At 37.1% G+C, this 25,930-nt stretch overlaps 1 protein-coding gene across 2 annotated transcripts; it reads right to left on the bottom strand.

Moving 5' to 3' along the window:
* Positions 1 to 287: 287 nt before the first annotated feature.
* Positions 288 to 25,069, bottom strand: LOC122006393 (serine/threonine-protein kinase SMG1-like). 2 transcript variants are annotated; one of them, XM_042561882.1, is made up of 19 exons: positions 24,631 to 25,069; positions 19,450 to 24,373; positions 19,182 to 19,370; positions 18,921 to 19,035; positions 15,735 to 16,785; positions 13,214 to 13,661; positions 12,672 to 12,725; positions 9,726 to 12,585; positions 9,528 to 9,641; positions 9,307 to 9,437; positions 4,577 to 4,669; positions 4,307 to 4,432; positions 3,609 to 3,752; positions 2,804 to 3,239; positions 2,603 to 2,731; positions 1,835 to 1,907; positions 1,626 to 1,760; positions 1,252 to 1,330; positions 288 to 1,030 (listed from the first exon to the last, which is right to left on the bottom strand). In XM_042561882.1, the coding sequence occupies exons 1-17, from the start codon at positions 24,945 to 24,947 to the stop codon at positions 1,661 to 1,663; spliced, it is 11,304 nt and encodes a 3,767-aa protein (XP_042417816.1). In that variant the 5' UTR covers positions 24,948 to 25,069; the 3' UTR covers positions 288 to 1,030; positions 1,252 to 1,330; positions 1,626 to 1,660. The 2 variants fall into 2 exon arrangements, with proteins under 2 accessions (XP_042417816.1, XP_042417815.1); XM_042561881.1 differs by lacking the exons at positions 4,307 to 4,432; positions 4,577 to 4,669 and adding an exon at positions 4,023 to 4,115 and having other exon boundaries at positions 2,603 to 3,239; positions 3,609 to 3,878; positions 24,631 to 25,068.
* Positions 25,070 to 25,930: the final 861 nt, after the last annotated feature.

Below are 25,930 nucleotides of genomic sequence, written 5' to 3'. Positions count from 1 at the left end.
GGATAAGAAAATTTGAGTGCCTATTTCAATAAAAAATAAATTTCTAACAATAATTTGTTGATCCAAGATGTGTCCATGTATTCGAATTAATTGAGTATTCTAATCAAAGTGAATTAATACATAAAGAATAAAAAAGTGAATTATGTATTTTAATTAATTATGGTAATTTTAATTGTGACACCATGGATAAAGAAATGATTTGATAATTTCCTGATAAAATTCTAACAATGACCATTCTTTCTATCAAATCACGCATAATTAAGACATGTAGCAAGCCTCTATGACATAGAATAAGCAATTGATTAATGAGGTATCTTCATGAGAGAGACATACTTTTCTTGAATTCGGCATTCGATACATGAACATAGGTTCAAAATTTGGTGATATCGCAATTGACAAACATTATTTGAAACTAGACAATCCAATTCCTATCATGACAACTACATAAATTTATCCTTTTAATTGTTTAACATGGATGCTCATCGGTATGCTTAATCACCCACTCCAAACTGAGAACTGAAACAGACACCAAATTTGGAAAACAGCAGCCTCAGTTCAAGACACAAGCAAAGACGGTTGAATGTAACCCGTCATGCCTGATTTAACTTCATCAAACTGAAAAGATTCAGTTTTCACGGTTTGCTGCATCTAGCTGGGTTGAAACTTCTTTGAAAATGCGACAAGAACTTTCTTTTACAGCACTGCTAATTCAACCATCCGTGCTAGGACTCAGCTCTAGATAACCAGTGGAGACCACAGCACGAACACAGGCATCACATAATGCAGTAGAGAGGTCCCTCCAAGAGAGTTGAAGCTTATCAGTTTTCATAGCAGGTTCATCGGATAAGGGTACTTGGGATTCAGCAACTTGTAGGAACCTTTTTTGTGCGTTTGCATATTGCATTTTAAATGGCACACTGAAAGGTTGTGACGTGGTACCTCTTAGTTTCAGCATGGAACCTTGAAAGGGCGATGGTTGAATCCCAATTGCTTGGCCATTTAAGCATGGAACCTTGAAATTGAATAGCCCCTACAAGAGTGCAGATTTTCCTCGTTATCCATGAAGTTTCCAAACTACAGAAATCCAGGCAACATCACAGTAACAAGAGAAACAACAAAAATAAGATTTATATTTAGCAAACTTGAAATTTTTTGGAATGAGAAGGCTGATCATTCCATTGCAACAAATTAAAACCATCTTAGAGAAATTAAATTTGTATATTACGTCATAAACTATGCAAAAGAAGTCACCTTAGCTGACCAGAAAGTTAGCAGAAAATTATGCTCTTCAGTTTATTGGCCTTTTCTCCTTGCTATTACAGGAAGACGACTGTTCCAATAACAATGAAATGCATGAGCAGCCCATTTGAGGCTAAGCACATAATAAATATATATTTTTGCATTCATTTGTCTACTCTCAAGGCTCAGATATCACAGTTTATATATTAATAGCCAGTAAATAACCTCCTAATGCAGCATACATGCTGAGAACAATATCATAATTCCTTATTACAAAAAATAACAGGAATTGGCAAAATATATTTCCTTTGGTACAAGATGATATTTTTTCCAGGATGATATGTCGAAGAACAAGTTTGAAGATATTCATATGAATGACATGTTACCTCTTAGTATATAATCAAATAACATGCTCAGATGATCATATCCATGGTGTCCAACCTTCATACATGTTACACAAGTTGTCAATGCTTGTTGCTTGCTTAATAAGGTAATCTACTTGTTCTGAAACTTCTGAAGACCTGCAAAACAATTCAAGATTCATCAGAAAGCAAGTTATTAAATCTATCAGAAGACAGTCATGAAAAGCAGATACCTGTCATCAATACTCCTTCCATCTATTTTTAATTCAACTTGCTTCAAGACTGTCAGAGCATAAGCGTTCTTACCTAAAAGCAGAAAGTCAAGCACAATCTCAGTGTAGTGAACTATGGCATTCTCTGGCCAATGAAGTTAGATGAATAGCCTCAAAATCACACAAGATCCTATACAAAAAGGAGGGAAGAACAGAACATGCCAAGAAAGAAAGGTGAATAACGAAATGAACAACCAAAAAATGTCAAGTGATAACTACTCGTAAAAATAGATTCCCCAGAATATCATGATTTGGGAATAGTTAAGGTAACCACATTTCTTGTGAAAGTACAAATTTTTAACTGAGGCTGTCAAATCAAATTTGCACAAAGTTGTTTTCCACAAAATATTAGATGGAGTTCAGTTACACAAAATTACCAACAGATGCAATCAATTTGTAGTGGTCAGGTTACATTTCATATAGCTTTGAATCCATCCTACTCTGTCAAAGAGAAGCAGGTTATTCATAAAAATCAAATAGCCTTTGTAAATTTGGTTGGTGAACTAGCATATTTATTCACTAAACGTCTCAATTTTGAGTGAATAACATTTATGACAATCTTGTAATAAAAAATACAGATTTTAAGCTTGAAGTGAAAAAGTTAAGAAATAATGCACATTAGTAGATGTAGATAAGAGAAAATGGCAAAACATCATGTGGCAGAACTAAGTCTAATATTACAATGAACTAAAGGCAACTAAAACACATTCAAATGGTCACGATTTTTACCCCTTGTTTTCTGGTTTGCAACATCAGGGCATGAAGAATCAACAAGAATTTCACCTCGTTCATCGACCAGCTTGGAGTAATCTTCATTATCACCCATCAAATCTTTCACTACTTCAGATTTTCCCTTCCCTATCTCAGATGAAATTCGCAAGTTCTCAAGTACTGTTTTAGTAGATAAAGACAGGGTTTGTATGCTTTCACCTAGGTCTGATGGTGCTATTGAAGACAAACCAATGGCAACATCCTGTGATATATATTTAGACTGTTGATTCTCAGAATCAACAGATATGGTTTCAAATCCCTCAGTAATTTTATCAGAGATACTAATGCTGGTATCCTCTCCAGTAGTATTGCTACCAAAGCACTGTTCCACATGGTCTGACTTCTCAAAGGTGCTACTTCCACTTAAGATGATAGTGGAGCCTTCGCTACTGGTGTATGTGTGATCTGGCGCAGATATCCATCCTTCATCATGGAGGAATCCGACATTTGTAACTAAGTTCTCAACAATTTCTCCACTACTCTCAAGAAACCCTCCACTCTCATTTAATAAAATCACATTATTTGAGGGTTCAGAACCAGATATAGCAAGATTTTGAGATCTTGAGATTTGACTCTCTCCAAGACCTTCAAGAGCCTACAAAAAAAATAATTCACAAGAGTAATTTTTTTGCACAAGAGTATCTATATTATAAATGATCTAGTTGGTTGTTTTAGAACATTATTCTAAGAAATTGGTATAGGACCAGTAGCACATCTATGTTTATGCAAATGTATGTCCATTGGTTTTCTCAATATTGCAATAAAAACCACAATTACCATGATTGAACAGAATGATTTGCTCATTCAAACTTTAGAGAACTATATCAAGCTAAATGATCAAGTAAAAGCAGAAATTCTGGTATTTATAAATGAAATTTGGATGACTTCAAAATCAAGAGGAAAGAACGACCAAAGTTGGCCAACAACATTCTTAAGCACAAAGAAGTTATAACTTGAGAATTACTTGATGAAGATTTCCTGCATGAAGATTGGAAACACGTGCAAGTTTGGTTAGTGTGGAATGAAGCTCCTTTACATAGTTGGTTAATGAAAGAACCAAAGGAGCCAAAGATTGATAAGCTTCACGAAGTCTGAAAATATAAGTTTGGTACAGTGATTGCCCACGAACAAGAGATATCTCTTTATTATTTTCCTTATCTTTGAATGATGTATCAGCCACAGCAGCCAAATCAGCTGAAAGTGAAGCTTCAAGAGGAAAAATGATTGAGTGTGCCTGAAAAAAAAGATATATGACACTGGCTTCATAGTTTCATACCAAGCAGACAGCCGTAAAAAACTCTTAATGGAGAGAATATGAGAGATATATCATTTCATAAATAACATTGTTTTTCAGATACATCAATCAGAAGAGAAAAACCTTAGAAAGATCTGCCATAAGAGCACCGTGTGCTGTAGCCGCCTCCTTCCCCAAGATATAAACATCCTCCAAACCTTCAGTAATAGCCAAGACCTGTAATATAATTACTACAGAATGTAAAAAATAACTAGAAGATATGGTGCATATGGATCATAACAATTTAAAAATATAGTGCCAGTAGATACAAACTTTTCTTTATTTTAAGATTATGAAAAATCATTGACTCCCTGACACTCATCCAAGGCTCTTTGATAAGCTTCACGAAGTCTGAAAATATAAGTTTGGTACAGTGATTGCCCACGAACAAGAGATATCTCTTTATTATTGTCCTTATCTTTGAATGATGTATCGGCCACAGCAGCCAAATCAGCTGAAAGTGAAGCTTCAAGAGGAAAAATGATTGAGTGTGCCTGAAAAAAAAGATATATGACACTGGCTTCATAGTTTCATACCAAGCAGACAGCCATAAAAAACTCTTAATGCAGAGAATATGAGAGATATATCATTTCATTAATAACATTGTTTTTCAGAAACATCAATCAGAAGAGAAAAACCTTAGAAAGATCTGCCATAAGAGCACCGTGTGCTGTAGCCGCCTCCTTCCCCAAGATATAAACATCCTCCAAACCTTCAGTTATAGCCAAGACCTGTAATATAATTACTACAGAATGTAAAAAATAACTAGAAGATATGGTGCATATGGATCATAACAATTTAAAAATATATTGCCAGTAGATACAAACTTTTCTTTATTTTAAGATTATGAAAAATCATTGACTCCCTGACACTCATCCAAGGCTCTCTATATAAATATATTTATCTGATATAATATATATAGACAGAAGGGGAATATGTAGATTAATGATTTTTTTATGTGGAATCAGGTGATTCTTCTGCATTGCCACTACCAAAAACCTCGCTTCTGTCAGCACTATTGGCAGCATTCTCTCTTGCATCACCACCGCGGATAGACATTTGGACTTCTTCTCCACTTCTACTTATGTTCTTCAACCTTATGATTCCTCCCACCTGCATCATCACTTGATTTGTGTAGCATGAGCATCGCTTCTAAAATTATTGGTTGAACTGTTGCCTGCTCAACCTCACATCCCACAGTTGCAGCATCCCTCAAGGATCCGCTTCCTTACACAACCCTCCATGACCTCAGATTCTACCTCCATTATGACTTTCTTATTGCTAAGTGAATATGTACTCACAACTGCATTGTCTGACATCCTCTTTTTTATAACTTCTTTTATTCCACTTTGTCATCTTAGTATTCTGATTTCATTTATTTCTTGAATTTGGGTTCAATTCTCTCTCAGTACTATCTCATATGTTATATCTAATCTGGGGTTACAGATAGGCAATGATAAATGAAATTAAAGTATTTCACCCTAATGATAAGTAAGAACTAAACATTCTTCCTTCAAATTTAAGTACACTAATGGAATATCTCTTATTGAACTAGGGACAAGCTTAAAACCCAAAATTGTACTATCAGATATATTTTTCTGATTACATGGGCACATTTCTTTTGTGATTAAGATTTGCTTTAATTGTTTTTTCCTCACATTGACCGCTATTTCAATGGCTATTATGTCAACTAGATACCAAGAAAGTTTTTCCTAACAGAAATCATGATGAAGTGTTTATGGAAAAACCTCCTTGGTTCATTTAGTCAAAGAAGCATGACTTTACATGTAAACCGACAAAAGTCAAGATCAAAACAATCACCATAGCATGGATAGTAAGTTCAACTCTACTTTTATCCATTTTGGTACGATAAGAAATGAATCACCATAGCACTGTAGCATGGATAGTAAGTTCAACTCTACTTTTATCCATTTGGTATGATAAGAAGTGAATAACCTCAACACTGTAGCATGGATAGTTCAATTCTAGTTTTATCCATTTTGGTATGACAAGGAGTGTCTTTGTAATGGCGACGGGTTTTATAAACTCTTTAAAATTCCATTTCAAAATTTTAGATGTTTAAATTTAATTATTTTTAAAAGTTATTTAAAAAGATTCTTAGACATTTTTGGCATAAGAAATTGTAATGAACATGAACAAACTCAATACTTGGATTGGGAAGAGCTCTTTTATATTTCTTTCATATTTAAAAATAAAGTAAATAAAAACTCTAGTGAGCTCAGCTTATTAGCATTCATGAAAAAAGCTTGTCAATAATTATGAATGAACTTAATTATTAATTTGATATAACAATGACAACCAAGTCTTATCCCACTACATAGGATCGACTATATGAATCCTTCTACGTTATTGGATTTTATCACCTACTATATCATCATCTATATTTAAATAAATTTTATCAAATGTTATTGTTGTTAACCATATTTTTTATTTTCCTCTTTCTTGTTTGATATGCATATTTGTTATAGTTCTATGTCGCCTAATTAGAGCATTTATTGATCGTCTAATACATGTTTGTATCATCTTAAACGTGTCTCTCGGAATTTTCCCTTAACAGATGCAACCCCGACTCTCTCTAACATCCTTAACATCCTCATCTCTGTAATTCTCATCTTCTACCCATGTGCTCGAGTCATAGCCCAGTATTCAACTTCATATAACATAGCAGGTCTAACCGTCGTTTTGTAGAACTTCCTTTTAAGTTTTGAAGGTACCTTACGATCACATAGAACACCCGACGCTCTCCTCCATGTCAACCATCTTGTTTGTATTCTATATAAGACACATATCTCAATCCCTCCATCCTTTTGCAAGAAGATCATAAATACTTAAAGTTCTTAGTTCCAGACAACTCATCATCTCCTATCGTAATTATTAATTTGATATAAGCTTATTTTTCAAAATTTTATATTCAGATATATAAAAATGTGATGAATATCTTGTAAATTTTATGCTTTTATATTATTTATAATATAAAAGGCAGTTTGGTACATGAAACTCCCGCAAATACGGAGTCCCGGGGAAGAATTTATCGTACGCAGTCTTGCCCTACATTGCAAAAGGCTATTTCCACGACTTAACCCATAATCACCAAGACATATGACAACAGCTTTACTATTGCGCCAAAGCTCCCCTATATATTATTTATAATATATTTTTAAAATGAAGAAAATAATATACCTTATTTATTAAATCAACATTTGAACTAAATTATAAACATAGTTAAGCCCAATAAAAAGCTTGAGTAAGATTTTTAATAAACAAGTTTTAACAAACTCAATTAGATAAATAAACACAGTCAAATTCAACTAGGTTGTGTTTATACAAAGAACACGTATTATGAGTATATAAAAAGGGTAATAATCTAATATATCATAATCTTTCAATTAATTACATTTTCCCTCTTCATTGAGTTGGATTGTACTTAGTGTTTGTTAGTATTGAACTACTTAATTTATCATATTACCTCTCAGTGTAAGAAGCATAATTTTCTCATTATTTATAAAGATATTATTATCATTACTGGAGATGAAATTGTAGCAATAGGGAAGTTGAAAGCCAATGTCCATCAACATTTTCAAACAAATGATTTGGTTATTTAAGGTATTTTCTAGGTGACGGGAGCCTTAGCATCAGTAAAGGTGTTGTCGTGTGATATTGAGGTCACGAGTTCGAGTCCCAAAATCAGTCTCTTGCAAAATGTAAGGTAAGACTACGTATAATAGACCCAATGCAATCTGACCCTTCCCCACCGAGCCGCCCTTTAAGGTATTTTCTAGGCATTAAGGTGGCTCGGTCAAGCAAAAACATCTACATCTCCATGTTCTTGATATGCTTAAAGAAGTTGACATGGTAGGTTCTAGGTTATTGATACTCAAATATCAAACTAATATAAGGTCAAAGGTAGGTTATAGGTTATTGATACTCAAATATCAAACTAATATGAGGTCAAAGGAGTCGATCACCTAATCTAGAGAAATATCACAAATTGTAGCTCCATAAGTTGATAATCTAACAATTACTAGACCTTACATCTCATTATTGTAAGTGTGGTTAGCTAATTTCTTCAGTTTATATGTCAAGCTTATAAGTCTAATAACTCTTCAATATCTCAAGGCTCCCTCAAGCAAGGATGTCCTATGTGGCTATATAATAATTGAGGCAACCTTTAAATTATATAGAAAATCAACATGCTCCGACAAGATAAATGAGCCATACAATGTTATTATATTCTTATCATATTTGGAAAACGGAAGGCAAATTGTTGTGGTGCAATCAAGTGCAGAGAAGTAATACAAAAAATGACGCTTACTGTTGTGAGCTTTTTTGACCCAAACGGCTAATGATTGGCTCAGATTTGGATATAGTTGTAAGAAATGTGGAAACAATGATCATTTTTAAAAATACAGGGAACAAGAGGGGGAGAGTTGACAACCCACTTGTAAAAATATAAGGCATGTGGGCACAAAAGACTTAAATTGCTACCAGCACAAGCTATGGGAATGTTGCACCATCAAGACAAAATAAGGTTTTGAAAGAACATTAGTGCTCAAAAACAAGATCATCATTTTGTTGAAAGAATTTGAGGTGATTGTTGTTGGAAGAATATAATCAAAGAAATCTCTTGGAACTAACACATATTAAGTCATAGAAGCTATCAGTGCCAACTAAAGACGTATTGGAGACACATGTGTGGATGTCAAGCAAAGAAGCATGGTTCTAGATTGGCTTGCACAGCAAGAGGCAGATGCCACAGGCACTGTCTAGGCTGGCTCAGCAGCAAAATGTGGATGTGAAAAGCATGAGTTTGGTTAGTTCGCACAACAATATGTGTACATGGATATGAGGGGCTCACACTAGGCAAGAGACACAATAACAAACATCCAATATGGTGGGAACAGTGGAAGAACTTGTGGCACATGGTGATGCAAAGGTACAGAAGGCTGGGTGGAGAGTACAAAATGGAGGAGAAGGGTTTGGCAACATGGAAGCACAGCGGAAGGGCATCAACATTGGGAATAGTAACGACAAGAGAAAGGGTTAGGGTGGCTGCAATACCTTGTGGGAGAAGATAATGGGAATTGATCCTATTGAATAGAACTCCCCTTATATAGTAATAAGACCAATCTAACATAGGAAATTAAAGTTTATTTGACTGAAAAACTTAGCACATCAAGTTTTTTAGAAGGATTGTCTTCAACAGACTTGCTCATGTTTGAACTTATTTCACTAATATCAGTTAAACCTAGAAAGCAAGAAAACAGAAGAAATTACCAACTCAGTATAATCAAACAACCCATTTCATTCAACGAGACAAAATTTACTCTGTTGCTCTCAGATCTCATACCTCCTCCAACATGGAACCACATTCAGATGTCAAAGCAGTATGGCTTCTGGAAATATGGATAAACGAAGATAAAGCTGCATTTGCCCCAATTGCGTGCTCAATCATAACAGCAACAATCTTATGCAGGTCATCTATTAATATAGGAGAGTATTTGAGAATTTCTTTGAAATCAGTGCAAGACCAATATCATAGTTCAACTTCCACAATAAATCTTCACGCACCTGAAGCAGAATTTGCCTTTACAGAGGTAATGTGGAGCTCACTGGTTGCAGCAAACAAGGCATTAGCAGAAGCTTCCATGTTACTTTCAGCCATCTTCCATTCTTGTTCGGCACCTGATTGGAAAATAATAACCAAATGCTTATACCATGAGATCTATAATTTGTATATTAGGCAAAGGGCAATGGATGCAAACTCACAGTTAAAAGAATGGTAACAAACATCTAATCTGGTCAGCGTATTCAAGTAAGCTTGCTGCCAGGTCCTTCCATCTGCAGTTGTCCGCCCAGAAGTTTTTTCACCGGGTATCCAGAAAAGTCCATCTCTTGATGCTTCAAACTCCATCACAGAATTGCAGATCTTTATAATATCACTTGCCTGTTCTTGAACCGCCCAAAGCAATTGTCTTCTGCGTATTAGATGATCATGGAACTCTGCAGGAATTCCTGAAATCTTGGACGTAGAGCCAGTTCCAACAGCTGTTGAACCAGCACAAGCCCATGCCATGGCTCTCTCCAGCTGCCCTTCAGCAGATGCTGATGTCCTTTCACAAGCTTGTAAGCATTCTACTGATCGTGCTACTAAGGACATAGAAGACTGTAGCTTTTCCAATAATTTTGGCCGGTTAATATCTAAAACTAATGGATACAATTTATCAGCACCAAGAAACTTTTCAGAAGAAACCTTGGTTTTCAATAGATATGGTGATGACAAATCATGAAGCCATTCCATTTGTACAATTTCAAGAACAGTCTCTGCAAGAGCCTCAGTTAGCTCATTCTCCTGTCTTGTCATGAGAGAAACTGCTGACTGGGCAGCCCTAGTAGTCTCATGTGCGTCGCAGTATTGCTCGAGCATGAGGCTAATTTTTCTTACAGATCCTGAATCTTTCTTTGCTTGATCAAACACAAATTCTCTTCTTGCTTCCACCATGTGCTGCAAATGTTCAGTCTGTTTAGTTAATTCTGTCACAAAAGCAGGTGCAACTCTTCCAATTAGATAACGATAAATACGATCCTGCAAATGAATCTCTAGCTTCTTTTTTAGAGATTTATAAAGTTGATCAAAACCAACATTACTGTCGAGTGAAGATGAAATCTCATGAAAGCACATGTCCAGAATTGAGTCCATAATACTAATTTTCCAAATAAAAAAAGCATGATCCCTCAACAAGAATGTAAAATCCCACACCGATTCAGATATTGCCGAGCCAGATGTCACAGAATCAGTTAGCTTGTAGGTGGAACCATCTGAATTTATGGGAATTGTACCATGTGAAACCAGATCATGATTGACTGATTCAAGCTCAGCAAAGGGCTTTTCAAGTGCAGCCAAAAGAGCTTTGCTTCTTCTAGCATGCAGATAACCTTCCTCTTCAGTGTTCATCAAAGATGTAAAGTACTGCTGGGAAGAACTCAAGGAATTTATAATATTGACTTCCCGCCTTTTAAGAGAGGAACTCTGTGTATCTTTTTGGTTCCAACTTTGATGAAGTTGGTCTAACTGTGACCTACAAGCTTCTTCCTGAGAGGCTATCTCTTCAGCTTCTTCCCAGGACAAATTATCACGCCCACTTAGAGCTGCCTCTCCAAGAGCTAACTGCTGCTCTGTAATTAGTCCAACCTTCATAAAATAACTCTTTTCTAGCTCCAACAAGGATGCCCTCTCCAGTTCAACCTCAAGAAGCTTCTCTAGTGATGTATCAATGGAACCACGGATCTGAGAAAGTAATCCAAAAGCCTCCATTGTTTCTGAATTGTAGGTGACAGCAGATCTAATAATCTCTGGAAGAAGAGTTCCGGTAATTTGTTCAAGCAACTGATTACTTGATCGCACACAGGCCTGAAAAATAGAAGCCCAGTTTTGTGAAAATGCTACAGTTGTGTTTTCCACGGTAATATCAGTAAATGGTAAAACAATTTGAATGAGTTCTTGAACTTCACTAACAAAGCCTGCTACCAGTACGCTTTTCTCAATCTGCTCCTCGAATCTGATAAAAGCAGTTCCAGTGTCAGCTTGTGAACCAATTTCTGCAGTTCTCCTTTCAGTGAATCTATCAGAGAAATAAGTCATATTTGTTTTGATATCCTTATATAAATCAATCACAGCCACACATAGAACAGAAAATGCCTTCATTTTCTTCTCATCAAGATCCTCCTGAGATTTAGCAACTTTTGATCCATCACATTTGCTTTGTCCTGGAAGAGTTTTGAACTTATCATCTTCATTCCTTTGGAAACTGACAGCCTGCATAAACTTTGTGAAGGACGACAGAAGGCGCTCCTTTGAATTTGCTGCAGTATCTGCCCCAATTGATTCCATGAGTACTGAACGCTCAGCAGCATTTTTTTCTATCTCTATAGCATATATTTCCACTTTATGAAGGAGTTCTTGATGCTGCTGTCTAACAGAATCAAACCCTTCCCCTTTGCTCTTGGCAATAAGCTCAGCCGCGTGATTATTAGAAAGTAAAAGGGCTTCAGATGACAGGCTGTTTACTGACAACTGCAGCACTTGTGCCCAACCATGCACTGGGCTGCTTGCAATGTAGCTAAGAGGGAGAACTTTCTTCAATGCCAATGCATACTCATTTAGCGCTTCAATTGCACAAGAAAGTCCACTGTCTAACTCATCGATTAGATGGGAAACTTCCTTATCCAAATCAAAACATTGTGCTTGTGTTGGCTCTGGAACAATTGTTAGTGGAACTCCAGAGATGACAACAGCAGAAACAAGAGATAATGACTCTTCTGTGCCACGTACCATTAATAGACTGTTTGCATCTGGAATCGTGCCACTTCCGAGAGCATCAAGCACCCCTCCATGCTGATCAATCCAGAGAGATGCCTCTTGGGCTTTCTCAGCAGCCATAGCTTTTGCTTGAGCAAATTCATGGGCCTGGACTTCAAAAGTTGTCCTGGATTTTTCACATATAGAAGTGGCTTCAGTGACCACTAACTTTGTAGATGCCTCACGCTGCATGAGACTCTTTCTCTCTTTGTCAGCATGATAAAAGACGGTAGATATTACTTCATATTGATTTAATGAGTCCAAGAATGCCTGAGTATATTTGACATGAATTCTGAGATGTGCTAGCAAATCACACATAATGTGCATATACAACGTAAGAGCAATTAACATCATACCTTCAGAGCTGATTCAACAAATGGTAAAGTAGCCACCATATGATCATGATGCTCCTAAAATATTAAGAAAAACATTTAAGATCATTTTCACTATGTCTTCAGTTGGAAGGAACAAAGTTAAATGCTAGACTTAATACAAAGCCACCTAAAATAAGGTTAGTAAAATGCAGAGACGAACATGAAAAGATTATACTAGACTAAACTAAAATAGACATTGGGATAATTTCAGAATAAAGCATAAGCAAGTCTTAGGTCATTTGAGATATTATTTTTCCATCTTAAACGCCAAGATGACTAGCACAGGGACAATGTCACAAGGTTATAGGGATTTCTGATGACAAGTTCTACAGTACTCTTTTTGTCAAGACAGGCATGTCAGGAGATGAATATACTTGGTTCTTCAAAATACATACAACCAACTGTTTCATTATATCATCAAACAAGTTAGGTAAATATTAATCTTTGTGTTAACATTTAAGTTTTCTGAAAACACTGGAGCAAGTTTTATAAAGGCATCTACTATCCTTTTTTGAGAGGATTACCTGCAGAGGAACACGCATCTCTTGAACCCTTGAGGCAAACAGACTAAGGCTGACAGCCATCTCCATTCCCTTTTTTTCTTCACCACCTATTGCAGCTTCATCATGGATATCTCCCCGTGTCCACTCTACCAATGGGTCCCAAATAAAAACTTCCAGTAACATTAGTATTATATCTTTGTTCTTCTGGAGAACCTTCAGGACAGCCTCACAGTTAGACCTGAAGGCACCTTCTGTGCCAGTCAACCCTAAAGCAGTTTCAATTATCTGAGTAAGGCGAAAAGGGACAATCTCAGGAACCTTTAACCTCCTCCCCTTGTCGAAACATACATTATAATCTATATGGACAATTTCTCCACTGGAAAAGTCCATAAGAACATTATCCAAATGTCTATCCCCAAGACCTAGAATGTAGCCAACTATACTCATGGCTGCAATGCTTCCAGAGAACCTGCAACTCAGAGCATATAAATTTCATGATTATAGTGGTCATCATCTGAATGAACAGATTTAAGACACCAAATTGAAAAGAAAATAGCACATAGTTATAGTACATTCTAATCAGCTAAGCTTTATTGTTGATTGCATCAATCAATTAAGCCACATGAGTTCATCATTGGGGAAATGTCAATCAGGTATCAATAAATTACTAGCAATTTGCACATGATATGTAACAATGTGTTCAACCTTAGATAATCTAGAGAACACCAATCATCAGTTGTCAAAATAAAACTAGGATAAGAGAACTGGTCCTAAAGTGCTACTGCCTTAATCAACTAACTCATTGACCTGAAAGAAAGTTCCTTAAAGGTAATGATACTTACCACAAGAAAGCAGATCTCCTGGTCCCTTTTTTGTGGACTAGGGGATGGATCACTTATAATTGCGGCCGGATCGTGACTGCGATCCGGTCGCAATTGGTTGCGATCCCTTCCTGGTTCACCGTCCCCTTCAGGTTATAGTTTGATTCGGAGAGGGCGGCCAGACCGCCCGAAGACCACCCCCGCTCACCGTCCAGCAACCTGGCCATGTCCACCACCAGTGGCCTCCGAGCAGCCTTCGGCCGTCCTTCTCTGAATCAAACTATAACCTAGAGGGGACGGTGAACCCAGGAAGGGATCACAACCAATTGTGGCCGGATCGCGGCCACAATCCAACCGCAATTACGAGTGGTCCATCCCCTAGTCCACAAAAAAGGGACCAGGAGATCTGCTCCCTTACCACAACACCTTTTTAGTTGCAAAGTATCACAAGCACGGTCTCAAAAATGTTATATGCCGATCAGCACCAGCAAAATTTATCAGTCTCCCTACTGACTGGCATGCAAGATCCTATAAAAACACAATCCATGCCCATTCACATCCATTCATTTCTCAACGGCTTCCCGATCCATGTTTCTTCAGCAAAGAAGGTAATGACTGACAACCACATCAAGTTTCTTCCTCCACCACAACCAACAGCAACGACAAGTTATTTCCACCCTCCACGATTCTTTACTCCAAATTCATTCCTTCGTGAGTGACAACACCATGACTTTGACTTGGAATTTATTCCTCCCTCAACTAAGGTTTTTGAAGGTAAACAACTTTAACTCCTTTCCTCCTCTTCCTTCTCCTTGATGTCTGAGGCACAGGGTGTCGACAAGCCCAGTACAGCACATCAGTCTCATTGACCGAGCTCACCCCCTCTTCTCCCCTTTCCTCTTCTTCTTAATCTTCTTCCTTTTCTCTACCTTCTCCTTAGTGCCTCCAGCACAATGTCAGCATTCCCAGAACAGCAGGATACATTCTCATTGATCCAAACCCCAACTTTGAACAAGATTTCAAACCTTGATCACAAGCACGTGTATAGCATAACTTAATGATTTTCAAAGGCTAATTATACAATCAAAAGAGATGTTCATTGCAGATTAACCATGGTATATGTGAATGATACCAAGGTAATATTAGCAAGATGACGTGTTAATTACATCAATATTCCTTCATTGCAATCACTGGGTAACAAAGTTGATTTGATAACAATTGTACAGGACTATAGTCTATATGTCACTAGAAGGTAAAAAATTGAATTTCAATACTTCAGGAACCTCCCTGAAGTGTAGTCAATGATGGAATAAAAGATAAATGGGAAAAAAAAATAGTGAAGGTATTGCTTACTTGCCTCAGATGCCTTTACTCGTGGTCCTTCCAAAAAATTTACAAAATACATGTTCTAAGTTTATTTATTTTTACACATGGGCAACCAGCTCAGTTAAGTTATTGTTGGAGCCTGCTCTCATAATTTCTTAAGCCCCTGACTGATAGTTCACAAGATATTCATTCATTATTTCATGGTACTGGATTTTTTTAACCAATTGTGTAAGCATAATGTTGCTCGATATTAGGTGAAATTGACAAAGAAGTTTCATCTACTCTTCTCAGTTTAGATGATCTATTAAACAATTACATGCAAGAAATTGATGACTGCAAAAACTTGAAGGAAGGAGAATTTTGGCATCATCTTGTAGAATCAAGTATCAAAGTACCTTTTAGCCTTTGTACTAAATGCTTTGAAACCCTCACTGGCACACCATAATTCCTGCCATAATAGTTGTTTTGGAGTCTCTTTTGTAAGCTCCAAAAAGACCTTTCTTTTCACTTCAAGAGGCCAATCCCTTCGTGAGATTACTCTTCTTATTCCTTTTTCTTTGAGTGCAGGTATAATTTTTCCATAGAACATATCACTAGGGCGAGGAACAGCCGGTAAATTGCTTACATTGACAGCATCAGCTGCAGAAATCTGAGTCATCTGAGTGTTTATCTGCCATGTCTTGTAAACACTATATATGCTGGTTATATTATCTATCCACTGGATTAATCCTGCACGGCCACTAATAGGAGTTACAGAGTAATAACGAATAGTGAGTTCACGACCACGAGTATCATCACAGGATGACAAACAATTATTAATCGCCTGTAATAACTGCATGATTCGGGCATCCAGACGTAGATCCTCACGCCCTTTAAGAAGATAAGTGTACATTTGACCATCTGAACCTTTTAAAATCAGCTTCTTAGGTTTTGTTTTGGTTGATAAAATTGTTACCTGTTCACCAAAGGAACAAATTGTAATAATTCCTGCATTGTCAATTGTAGAGCTTCCTGAGGTATCAAACATTGATATTTGCTTCTCAAAACCAGGCATTGGAACATCAGAAGACATAAGAGATGCCAGACACGGAGCCACATCAATTAAAGATACACATGATTTCCGATGATGAGTTGCTAAAGATGTGGCGATAGTATCAAAAGGTCGCCAAACATCACCTAGAGCTGTTGAAGATTTAGGGGGAGTTTTGAAATTTAATGTGGCTGATTTCAGTTGCTCAAAGTACTCTTGGCGGAACCAAAGCTCGTTAGATGTTCTTGGTTCACGAGATGTTGATGTCAAACGGCGCTCTAGTGCCACAACGACTGGAGCCATCATAGCTGAGTATTTAGCTGCATTTATCTTGTTCTTTTCAGCATCACTGAGTGTTGGATTCTCAGCAACTCTTGCTGCTTCCACTTTTAACGTATTGATGCGCCGTATTACATCTAGGTTTATAGGACTAATTAGAAACATTCTTAAATATCTACAATTGCAATGAGAAAGCTGAGATTTGTTATCATACTACCGTATCGAAGAACAGATCCATATATTATGGATATAATAAAACTAAAACAAGAATTAGATTTTATTATATTCATAAGTTTCAAGTTCAACATCGTGTTTTATGATTATGAAGTAAAGAATTGGTTCTCCTCAGATTCTTAATACTTAAAATTACCATTTATGCAAATAATGTCAACAAAAGGTTATCAAAGGTCATGTTCTTCCATAATAGATAATTGATAAACTCATCCAAACCAATATAATGTTTGCTTTCTAGGTAACTAGTTGTCTTGTTGTACGTGTTATTACAAAATTTCTTCAACAATTTATTGAACCATGCACATGAGTTTCCCAAATACCCAAATGACCTTTTCAAATTCCAAAATCCGCACCAGTTTTCCAAAATACCCCTCTACCCTCCCTCTGCCTTCCACTGCCTTGTCCACTTACTTGAACCAAACCAATTGGCAGTCGCTCGAACAAGCGACTGTGAAATCGTGGCCAAGCGGCCAAGCTAGCCATGATTTCCATAAAATCATGGCCAGGTGGTCGCTCGTCCACGTAGCTGTGATTTTGAAAGCAAACAGTCATGACGAGCTAGCCGCGAAATGTCGGCCGAGCAACCACTTGACCACGTGGTTTCAATTTTGCAGTTAGGCAGCCGCTCAACCATGTGGCCACAATTTCACAACTGCCTAGTCAAGCAATGGCATGGTCAAGCGACCAAGCCGTCGAGCAAAAATATAATAAAATATATTATGCTCCTCAAAGGTTAAGGCTCAAATGAAATTACAATCATTCTCTACTTTGTGAAAAGAACATGCTAATTTAAAGTCATTAACAACTAATGAGAAATAATGATGCTGAGAAAAATTCAATTAAAAGTTTAAATTAAAAGTTTAATACCTTATGAATTAAAAAATTATGTAACACGAAAATTAAACAATCATAAAGAAATTTTATATCACTCGGTGCAACACGAGAAATAAACAATACATTTTAGTGTTTAACAGGGGAATGGGAATTAGGGTCCCCATTTAAATGCTCTAATCTAACTAAATTAGAAATACATGTAAAATATTCTAAGAAAGAAATATGTTATACCTAGAAGGAATTAATCAATCTAAGAGATAAATTAAAATACAAATAAGAAAATGAACCAAATTATATTTTACTTATATGAAAACATTTCTACAAAATTTTCAACTAAGAAACTTAGGCTCAGTTTGTTCTCCAGAAAATATTTTCCGATGACAATATCTTTTAAGATTTTCCAACATTTGATGCAATAGTAAATCATGCTTAACAAAAGCCAGTTTGGTCAATGAAAATTTTTCTTTTGGCTGTAGGTTTTTTTTTTAAAGAAAATGAATTCCCTTGAAAAAGAGCAAACATTATTTTTCTTGCTCATCCACAAGCCCTTTGCACTATCAATAAACGTCTCTTAGTCCTCCAATCTTCATTCTTGTTCATGTAGGTCAATCGATTTGGAAAACTGACTAACAATCTAATCACTCTAGGCTGGTTAATCAAGCCAAGAGGAGTGATTAGGCCAAGCAGCCCAGTGACGATCAAGTTGTGTGATATGGTTGGTCGGTCAAGCTGAGTGATCCAATTGGATTGGTTAGTTTGGACAGTTCATGCAGGGCAGGTAGCTAGGCAGACAGGACAGGAGACCAAATTAGGTTTTCTATTTTTTTTTTCTCATTTAACCTGAAAATAATAATAAACTTATATATCTATCAAAACTAATGCTACATAAAGAGAGCAACAACACCCCAAAAATGTTAATTTATAGCAAAAATTGTTTGATGATATGAAAATAAGGATACTAATGTTTTTTCACTATCTAGTTGGCATATGATGCATCATTTAAATTCATGCCCATGGTTTGACCGAAGGAAATCTATAGCATCTTTTGCAAGCAGAAAAGATAAAGCAAAGATATGAATTCAAATGTCTGACAGCAAACAGTGATATATGCTTTCAGAGAATTAAGCAACGAAATCAAATGTACAATAAATGAGCTAAACAATAAAGAAATTGAATTGCCTGCAAAAGCATTAATAGGTGTTACCTGTATGAAGATCCTGAAGTGTGCTCAACCAAAGCTCCTCCCACAAAATAGTTATCATCCCCATCTCATTTATTACTAGCTGAACGTCTTGAACTAATTTTGGATAAAGCTTAAACTGCATTCAATGAAACCTAGTCAGAAAGTAGGAAACCGGACTAAAACTTCATTCATCAATCATTTTGGGCAAATGAACTCCAATTATGCATATGCATGTAAGACAAAGGTGAAAAAAACTTATAATTGTTAGGAAAGGTGAATTACCAAGCAGTCGTGTATCTGTTGCAACTCCTCCAGTGGTTGTCCTTCATTAGCATTCATATCAACTAGTGTGGGGTATACTATAGACCAAGGACATGACTTTGCTAGCATCATTAAAAGTCCCTCCAATTGCTTTCGAACATGTTGTTTCGGATGAGAACTTAAACGAGCAAAGAGTTGAGGAATGACTTCCTATTAATGAAATAATAATTGCAAGTTATCAGAAATCATTGGATATAAAGAAAAAAATAAAGACTTTAAAGCAAGAGACCTGCAATGGAGACAGAGGAACTATAGCAAGGTCATGTGGTAAAGTCTCCCTTAATTCATATCCGTAATTCATAACAATGTGAAGGACATAGAGCATTGCCCTAAGGGTGCAGCTCTTCTTCTTTTCGTTATTTAGAACATTGTTAGGAGAAAAGGCTAAATATTTGGAAGAATATGAAAGGTACTTCAAATAGCAATGTGCAGCATGCCCATATAATGAGGTCTGCCTTTCCCTCACAGACCACCAAATGCTGACCAACTCATTGATCAAAGGCAAGGCATCATGTTTCCTCATCCCACCATTTTTATCAAGAAAAAGCACTTGCAGCCGAGAAGATACAGCAGCAGAAGGGCATTCAGCATTATATGACTCAGATCCAGGTGCTCCAGCTGCAGCCTGCATTATATATATGGCTTGCTCAACCAATGAACTTATATGAGCTTCTTTTTCTTGGAGATTAGAGAAGTTTGATCTTTCTTCATCCAAATCATTAGCAGAATATGTATTAATATCACTGAGAAACCTCCTAACTGTAGCTTCTACCTTGCATATTTCCACTTCAGTCATTTTGCATCTATATGGAGAAATTTCTGGACAAAGAACAGGAGACAAAGAACAGGATTGAAGAACCGTCTCATTGACCAGAGGGGAACCCTCAGCTTGTTGAAAACACCAAGAAGCATAAGAGAGCCAGGCCTTACCCATAGTGGGACAGATATTACATGACATTTTTCTGGTTGCACCAACTAACTCATCAATAACTTTATTATAATCCCACTCAGGGTTTATGCCACTGTCAGTCAAATCAGTTCGCATAAATAATGTGCATTCGCTATTAGTAAGCAGTAATTGATGTATTTTCAGAACATTTTTGAAATCATGATTAGGGGAACCTTGTCGTAGCCAATTTGAGAGTTTCAAACATGCCTTGGCCCTTAGAATCCTACATGTTTCCGAAGATATCGCTGAGGCAGACAATGCATCACTGCTGATCAAAGAACACATATCCAACATAGCCATTTCATGATTGTCTTTTGCATAATTGAGTAAGATATCTTCATACTGCATAGTCAGAGCAAGATCGGTATGTATCCCTTTAGAACTCATCCAAATATGATCTTTAAGGTATTGAATCATGCGGTCTGCTAACATAAAGTTGTTCTTCTTTCGACCCACAGCAATCAGCTGCTGACAGAGAAGCAGTGTAGTTAAAGAAGTTGGCATCAGAGTTCGGTAAATTCTAAAAACTTTGATCCACAAACCACAATCTTGATAAACTCTGCTGATTGGAGAGGAAAGAACTTGATGAAAGGACTCCAAAACTGATGGCAGTTTTTTTTCATGATCTTGGCTATTTGATCTTATACCTTCTTCAAAAACATGGATGCAATGAAGTTGGATGGCACAAGCTGCCGCCTGAGGCAATCCATCAAGAGGAACAACAGACAATGCTTCATCCAGCATCAACTTTGCCTTTTCTAGTTCTTCCTTGAATTTATGAACTGATCCATCCCCTTTAAGCATGGATCTCAGAAGCATCTGTTCACTCCTCTCTAAAGCAATCTTAGGATCAAGAGCAATCTCACAGCTACTTTTCGGTGTCAAATCTAGATAGGACCAAGCTGCTTGAAAATCTCCAAGATCAAAACGTGCCAAGGCATGAACAGCATTAACTTCATTACCAGCTGTAGTTAGGGCTCCAGAATAAGCTTTCCCAGCATGCATAGCACGAAGTGACTGTAATTCAGTGAGCCAGTTTTCTAGAGAATTCCAATCAGAGACTGATGTATAACACTCAATTACACGTGAAATAATAAACTGTATACCATCAGAACCTAAAAGAGTTAATGCAACTTCAGACTGAAGCATGTGAGAGAAAAATGCAGCTGCCTTTTCATACTGACCTTGAGATTGATACACGAGTCCAGTTATCCATGATAAGTACCCAAAGGTTCCAGTTACACCTTGAATAATCTGTTTGTCTTCTTTAAACAAGGTAGAAAATTGTACTGCAACCCATTTCTGGAGGCCACTCAAAGCCTCTGGTTCATAATTCCTACACAAGGCCAATGATGCATAACGGACAACCTTCAAGACATCTCCTGTGATTCTGTTTCGGATATGAACACTTTCAGATAGTGAAGACCCTCGAGGTTTCTCCAACAAGGCTGACACAGATAAATTTCTGAGATCCTGCAACCGCAAGAAGCAGTATTGGATAGTAGCATCATGGCAATGCAATGCCAGCCCAGAATTCATCATAGGTTCACATATTCGGGAAAACCATTCCTCACAAACTTTCTTATTTGCTCGGAAGAATATGGAACTTTGCCGAGTACATGGAGGAAAAATGAAAGAACCTTCATAGGCATTGTAAACATTTTTCTTCAAAGCTTCAACAAAATCCAGAAGCAAACGCATTGTTAGCAGGTGAGCATTGGATTGTGCTATGTACTTGCTGTCACTTTGTTCTGCATCTAGCAAAAGTACATTAGGTATGTCTAAAAGCATACGCTCTAAATCAGCAAAAGTCTGGGTGGGACCACCGAGGTTAGTTCGTAGACGAAGAGCAACGCAATGTCTAGCAGCTTCATGGATTGCCCACCAAACAGCAGCTATGTTATTGACTGGGCATATTTTATCAAATACAGATTCTTCAGCCTTGCTGTGATTCCATGTGTCACCATCAAGAGGCTCTCTGTCTCTTTCCTCCTTACTAGAAAGTAGCTCTTTTTTACAGTCACAACTAAATATTAATCTTTGGATCCAAGAAGATAGAGGCACCTTCCATCTCTGTGATATGTAACTCATAATTGAGACAAATTGATGCGAATGTAGTTTTCTTGAAGAATGCTTCAAGGCAAATACACTCTTCCAAGCCAAGTTATAGTTCTTGATGGTAGAATTCATTAGCAAATCATAAAACCTAGTTCTACCATTCAGACCACACGAATATATTGTCAAAGGTAGCACAACAGGAAGTATTCTGGCAAATGCATTTTTGACAGATACATCTGGATCACCAAGTTTATCCAGCACAAGCTCTGAGACAACGTGAAAATATGCATGATCAATTAGCCTTGCCAATAGAAGAACTTCCAAGACAGATGCCACAAGAGATCTCACCTTAGATTCCCTCACATATGCTGCATCAAAAATTACATCAAGTAAATCACTATCAACACTATCATTTGCATACGGATCATATATTGATAACAATATGCATGAATTCTTATCCATAGTTGCAACCATCCAGCTAAATGAGCTGATCCAGTCAAGGGCTTCCAGCTTCACAGAAAGAGGCAAATTAATGCCAAGTGCCCTAACAATGCAGTTAGTATATTTCTTTTTATATTCAGTAACAGCATCCTTCTTTGCTTGATGGCTTATTTGAAAATTTTCATCAGAATTACTAGATTCCTTCTCCGAAGAAGCTTGCAAAATTGTAAATTTACTTGAAATCTCAGCCTCACTTAACTTTTTCAATATTTTAATAATAAGGAATTGCAACTCAGAGAAACTTTCAAAGGGAGATTCAAAAGGATTGAGCTTCTCTAAAACCAAAGACGCTAGCTTCTTTGATCGCTCATATCTATGTGTGTTGATGACAACCTGATCTTCCAAAATCTCAGAAGAACAACGAGCAACAGAGCTTAACAATGCATTTAGATCAAACTTTATTAAGGAAATCAATTCAGTTTCCGAATAGGCCTTGCTAGAACCTAATTCTAGTTTCACTTGGTCGTCTGGGAGAAAATTCAACAAAAGCTCATTGGTATCACCAAAATACCCTTTAATTTTTCCAAGCATAATTTTTGACAACTCTAACTCTTCAATCAATAAGGTAATAGCTTCAATAACAACAGCATCAGCCCCATGTTGAAGGAAAAAAAGGTAAGTTGAAGCACAGCTTGCAACTACAAGGTGATTTGGATGCAGGCGCAACTGAGAAAATGGGGAAAAAAATCCTAATAGAGTCCTCACAGAGGAAGGAACTAATGCCAACTTTTGTCTAGATAACAGTTGCAAATTAGTCTTAATCAATGCATTAACCTGCAAGGATGGAATGTTTATCAAACTTTGGAAAAAAATATCAACAGTGATTGGATAGGAGTTAGAGAACCTTTCTTCAAGAATTTCTGCCAGAAGAATCAAACATCTCCAAGATTCTCCCATCCATTTTGTCAACCCAAATTTCCTACCAAAAATTGTCATACACCTAAGTAATCGGGGAGCCATGCTCTCCAAAGTTTCTTTCACCTCCTCAAGTGTGTGAATTTCTGTCTTGGCTGAAGATATAACTTGTAGAATTGTTGAGAAACAGGAAAAAAGAGCAAGCAACCTCCCAAACTGACTGCCAACTTCAGTACTGATATCCTGAATAAGAACTTCAATGTCGCCTAAAAATTTTGATAGCAACCCTAGCGAAAATGGTAAATTGCACAGCCAGTGCTTCTGGAATTGCAAGAAACTATTCATAATTATCATTCTACCAGATTTAGAGAGATCAGGCATGAAAGCCCACCCCAAAAGCAAGTCAACAATGTCAGCAAAATGTGGCTGGAAGCAGTTCCCAAATTTCAAAGAAATCAAAGTAAGAAGACCAAGGAGCTTATGGAGTAAGCTAAGGGAGGTCCTCTCATCCTCAAGAAGCTCTTGACATGCTTTGAGGATCAGCGGGACAAAGGGTTCAATGCTATTAGCATCCCCAGCATTAAGGAACTCTTTGAGACTCTCCAATGCCAATTGCTCAGAACCATTCGCAACACCGTTGTCACCGAGAAGGGGGAGAGCCCAAGCCATGAATCTGTCAGCCAATGCCAGACCATGATTTTGGACACTATTTGAACCAACTGAAGTTGAAACCAGAACAGAACAAAGAGATCCATAGGTAATCGCAGCGGCTCGCCTCACAGTGAAAGACCTGAAAGATAACTTTGACAGTATAACATACACATACGTGAAATTTGTTCAAATATAATTATTTCCATATCTTCATAGACAACAAACATACTTGACAATTTTTACGGAGAAAGTATAGAGAAATTCATAGAAAAAGAGTCGTCCCATATTACAACAGTTTCAATACTTCAATTATGCCAATTACAGAACGAATAAGGATGAGCTAAATGACTGTTATACGGTTTGGGGGAGGAAGTAGGAGAGGGGGAAAGGGCTTACTTGTCAGAAAGAAGTTGGCCCAAGCCCTGGGAAAGAAAATGAGATGAGTGGGAGATGACGATCCCATTGGCAGGATAAAGGATGATGCGCTGAAGGGATTCAATTGCACCAATCCGTGAATCGTCACCGGCTCTATCGATCTGCCCTTCAGGCGTCGCCTGAGACGAGGAAGGTGAGGAACCGGCGACCTCGCTTACGGCCCCGGGGGCGGCAGCGGAGGAGGAGGAGGAGGACTGGGGAAGGGCGGCGGAGAGTAGAGCGGCTAGCTGTTGTTGGAGGTGGTGATGATGGTGGTGGTGAGGGAGGTGACCTTGCATCGCCACTCACCGCGCTCTCTGACTCTCTAGCTGGGCGTCTTCCGTTCGAGGTCGAGCATCGCCGCTTCGGCCTCGAGGAGAAATGTTTCCACCGATAAAAGAATAATCAAAGATATCTAAAGTGAGCTAAATGTGTTGTTCCAAATTATGTTTTTGGAAACATATCAGAAACCTTGTTCGCCACGGTTCACTTCGCAGAGCGCAATACTCGATTTCTAACACAAATTCATTCAAGTTTTAATTAATCAAAATAAAATTTAAAAATGGCACAAATCAATCCGATAATATAAGTGACAAAATAAACTTATTACAAAGTAAAACAATTTTTTTAATAATGATATACGTTAAATAATTTAAATCCTCCCCTCACAAAAAAAAAATATTTTGTATTTATATAAATGCCTTTTTTTTAAAATATATAATTGGATTTAGAAACATCACCCTTTGTGAGTAAGCAAGTAACCATTGCACACATTCCATTTACCACTTATTTATCAATAAACTTTTTCACTTCCGTTGCTAATTACAAATAGTTGAAGTTGACCCCTTTGCTATAACATGACAAAAGGTCAATTCCTAATAGACATATATCCTTGAGAGAAAAAATTTCTTCCACCCTTTGGTTACTTGACGATTGACTATAAATTGACCTCTCTTCACATGATTTATGAATGAGCTATCAAGAGTGTGGACATAATATTTTTTGTTCCTACAATCAATCTCTTTCTCCTAATATATATTTTTTAATGAAGAGGTAAATAGAATATTATCAGAAAAATCACATACATGTCAATGGTAAGATCAGTCACAATCAAGTCACGTCTGAGCAGCTGTCAGATCGGTATGAGTACTCGTGTTACCGTCTAGTGAGTTAGTATCATACACAAGACATAGCACTTATCACATGAGCTAATGTATATGTAGATACACCAACCTATATTACTGTTGACACATCACAAACCCTACATAATCACATATACAAT

This window comes from Zingiber officinale, chromosome 7B, assembly GCF_018446385.1.
Source record: "Zingiber officinale cultivar Zhangliang chromosome 7B, Zo_v1.1, whole genome shotgun sequence".
In the NCBI taxonomy this organism is placed as follows: domain Eukaryota; kingdom Viridiplantae; phylum Streptophyta; class Magnoliopsida; order Zingiberales; family Zingiberaceae; genus Zingiber; species Zingiber officinale.
Note: the sequence above shows the minus strand (reverse complement) of the source record. Positions and strands in the feature narration are given on the sequence as shown.

Bases quoted from the DNA above. Each gene is read 5' to 3' on its own strand.
- LOC122006393 (XM_042561881.1), bottom strand. From the start codon at position 24,947: ATGCAAGGTCACCTCCCTCACCACCACCATCATCACCACCTCCAACAA. The intron at 3,240-3,608 runs GTAATTCTCAAG...TTTTTTTTGTAG, and splicing joins ATGCAGGAAATCTTCATCAA to GCTCTTGAAGGTCTTGGAGA. The intron at 1,761-1,834 runs GTATCTGCTTTT...ATTGTTTTGCAG, and splicing joins GGAAGGAGTATTGATGACAG to GTCTTCAGAAGTTTCAGAAC.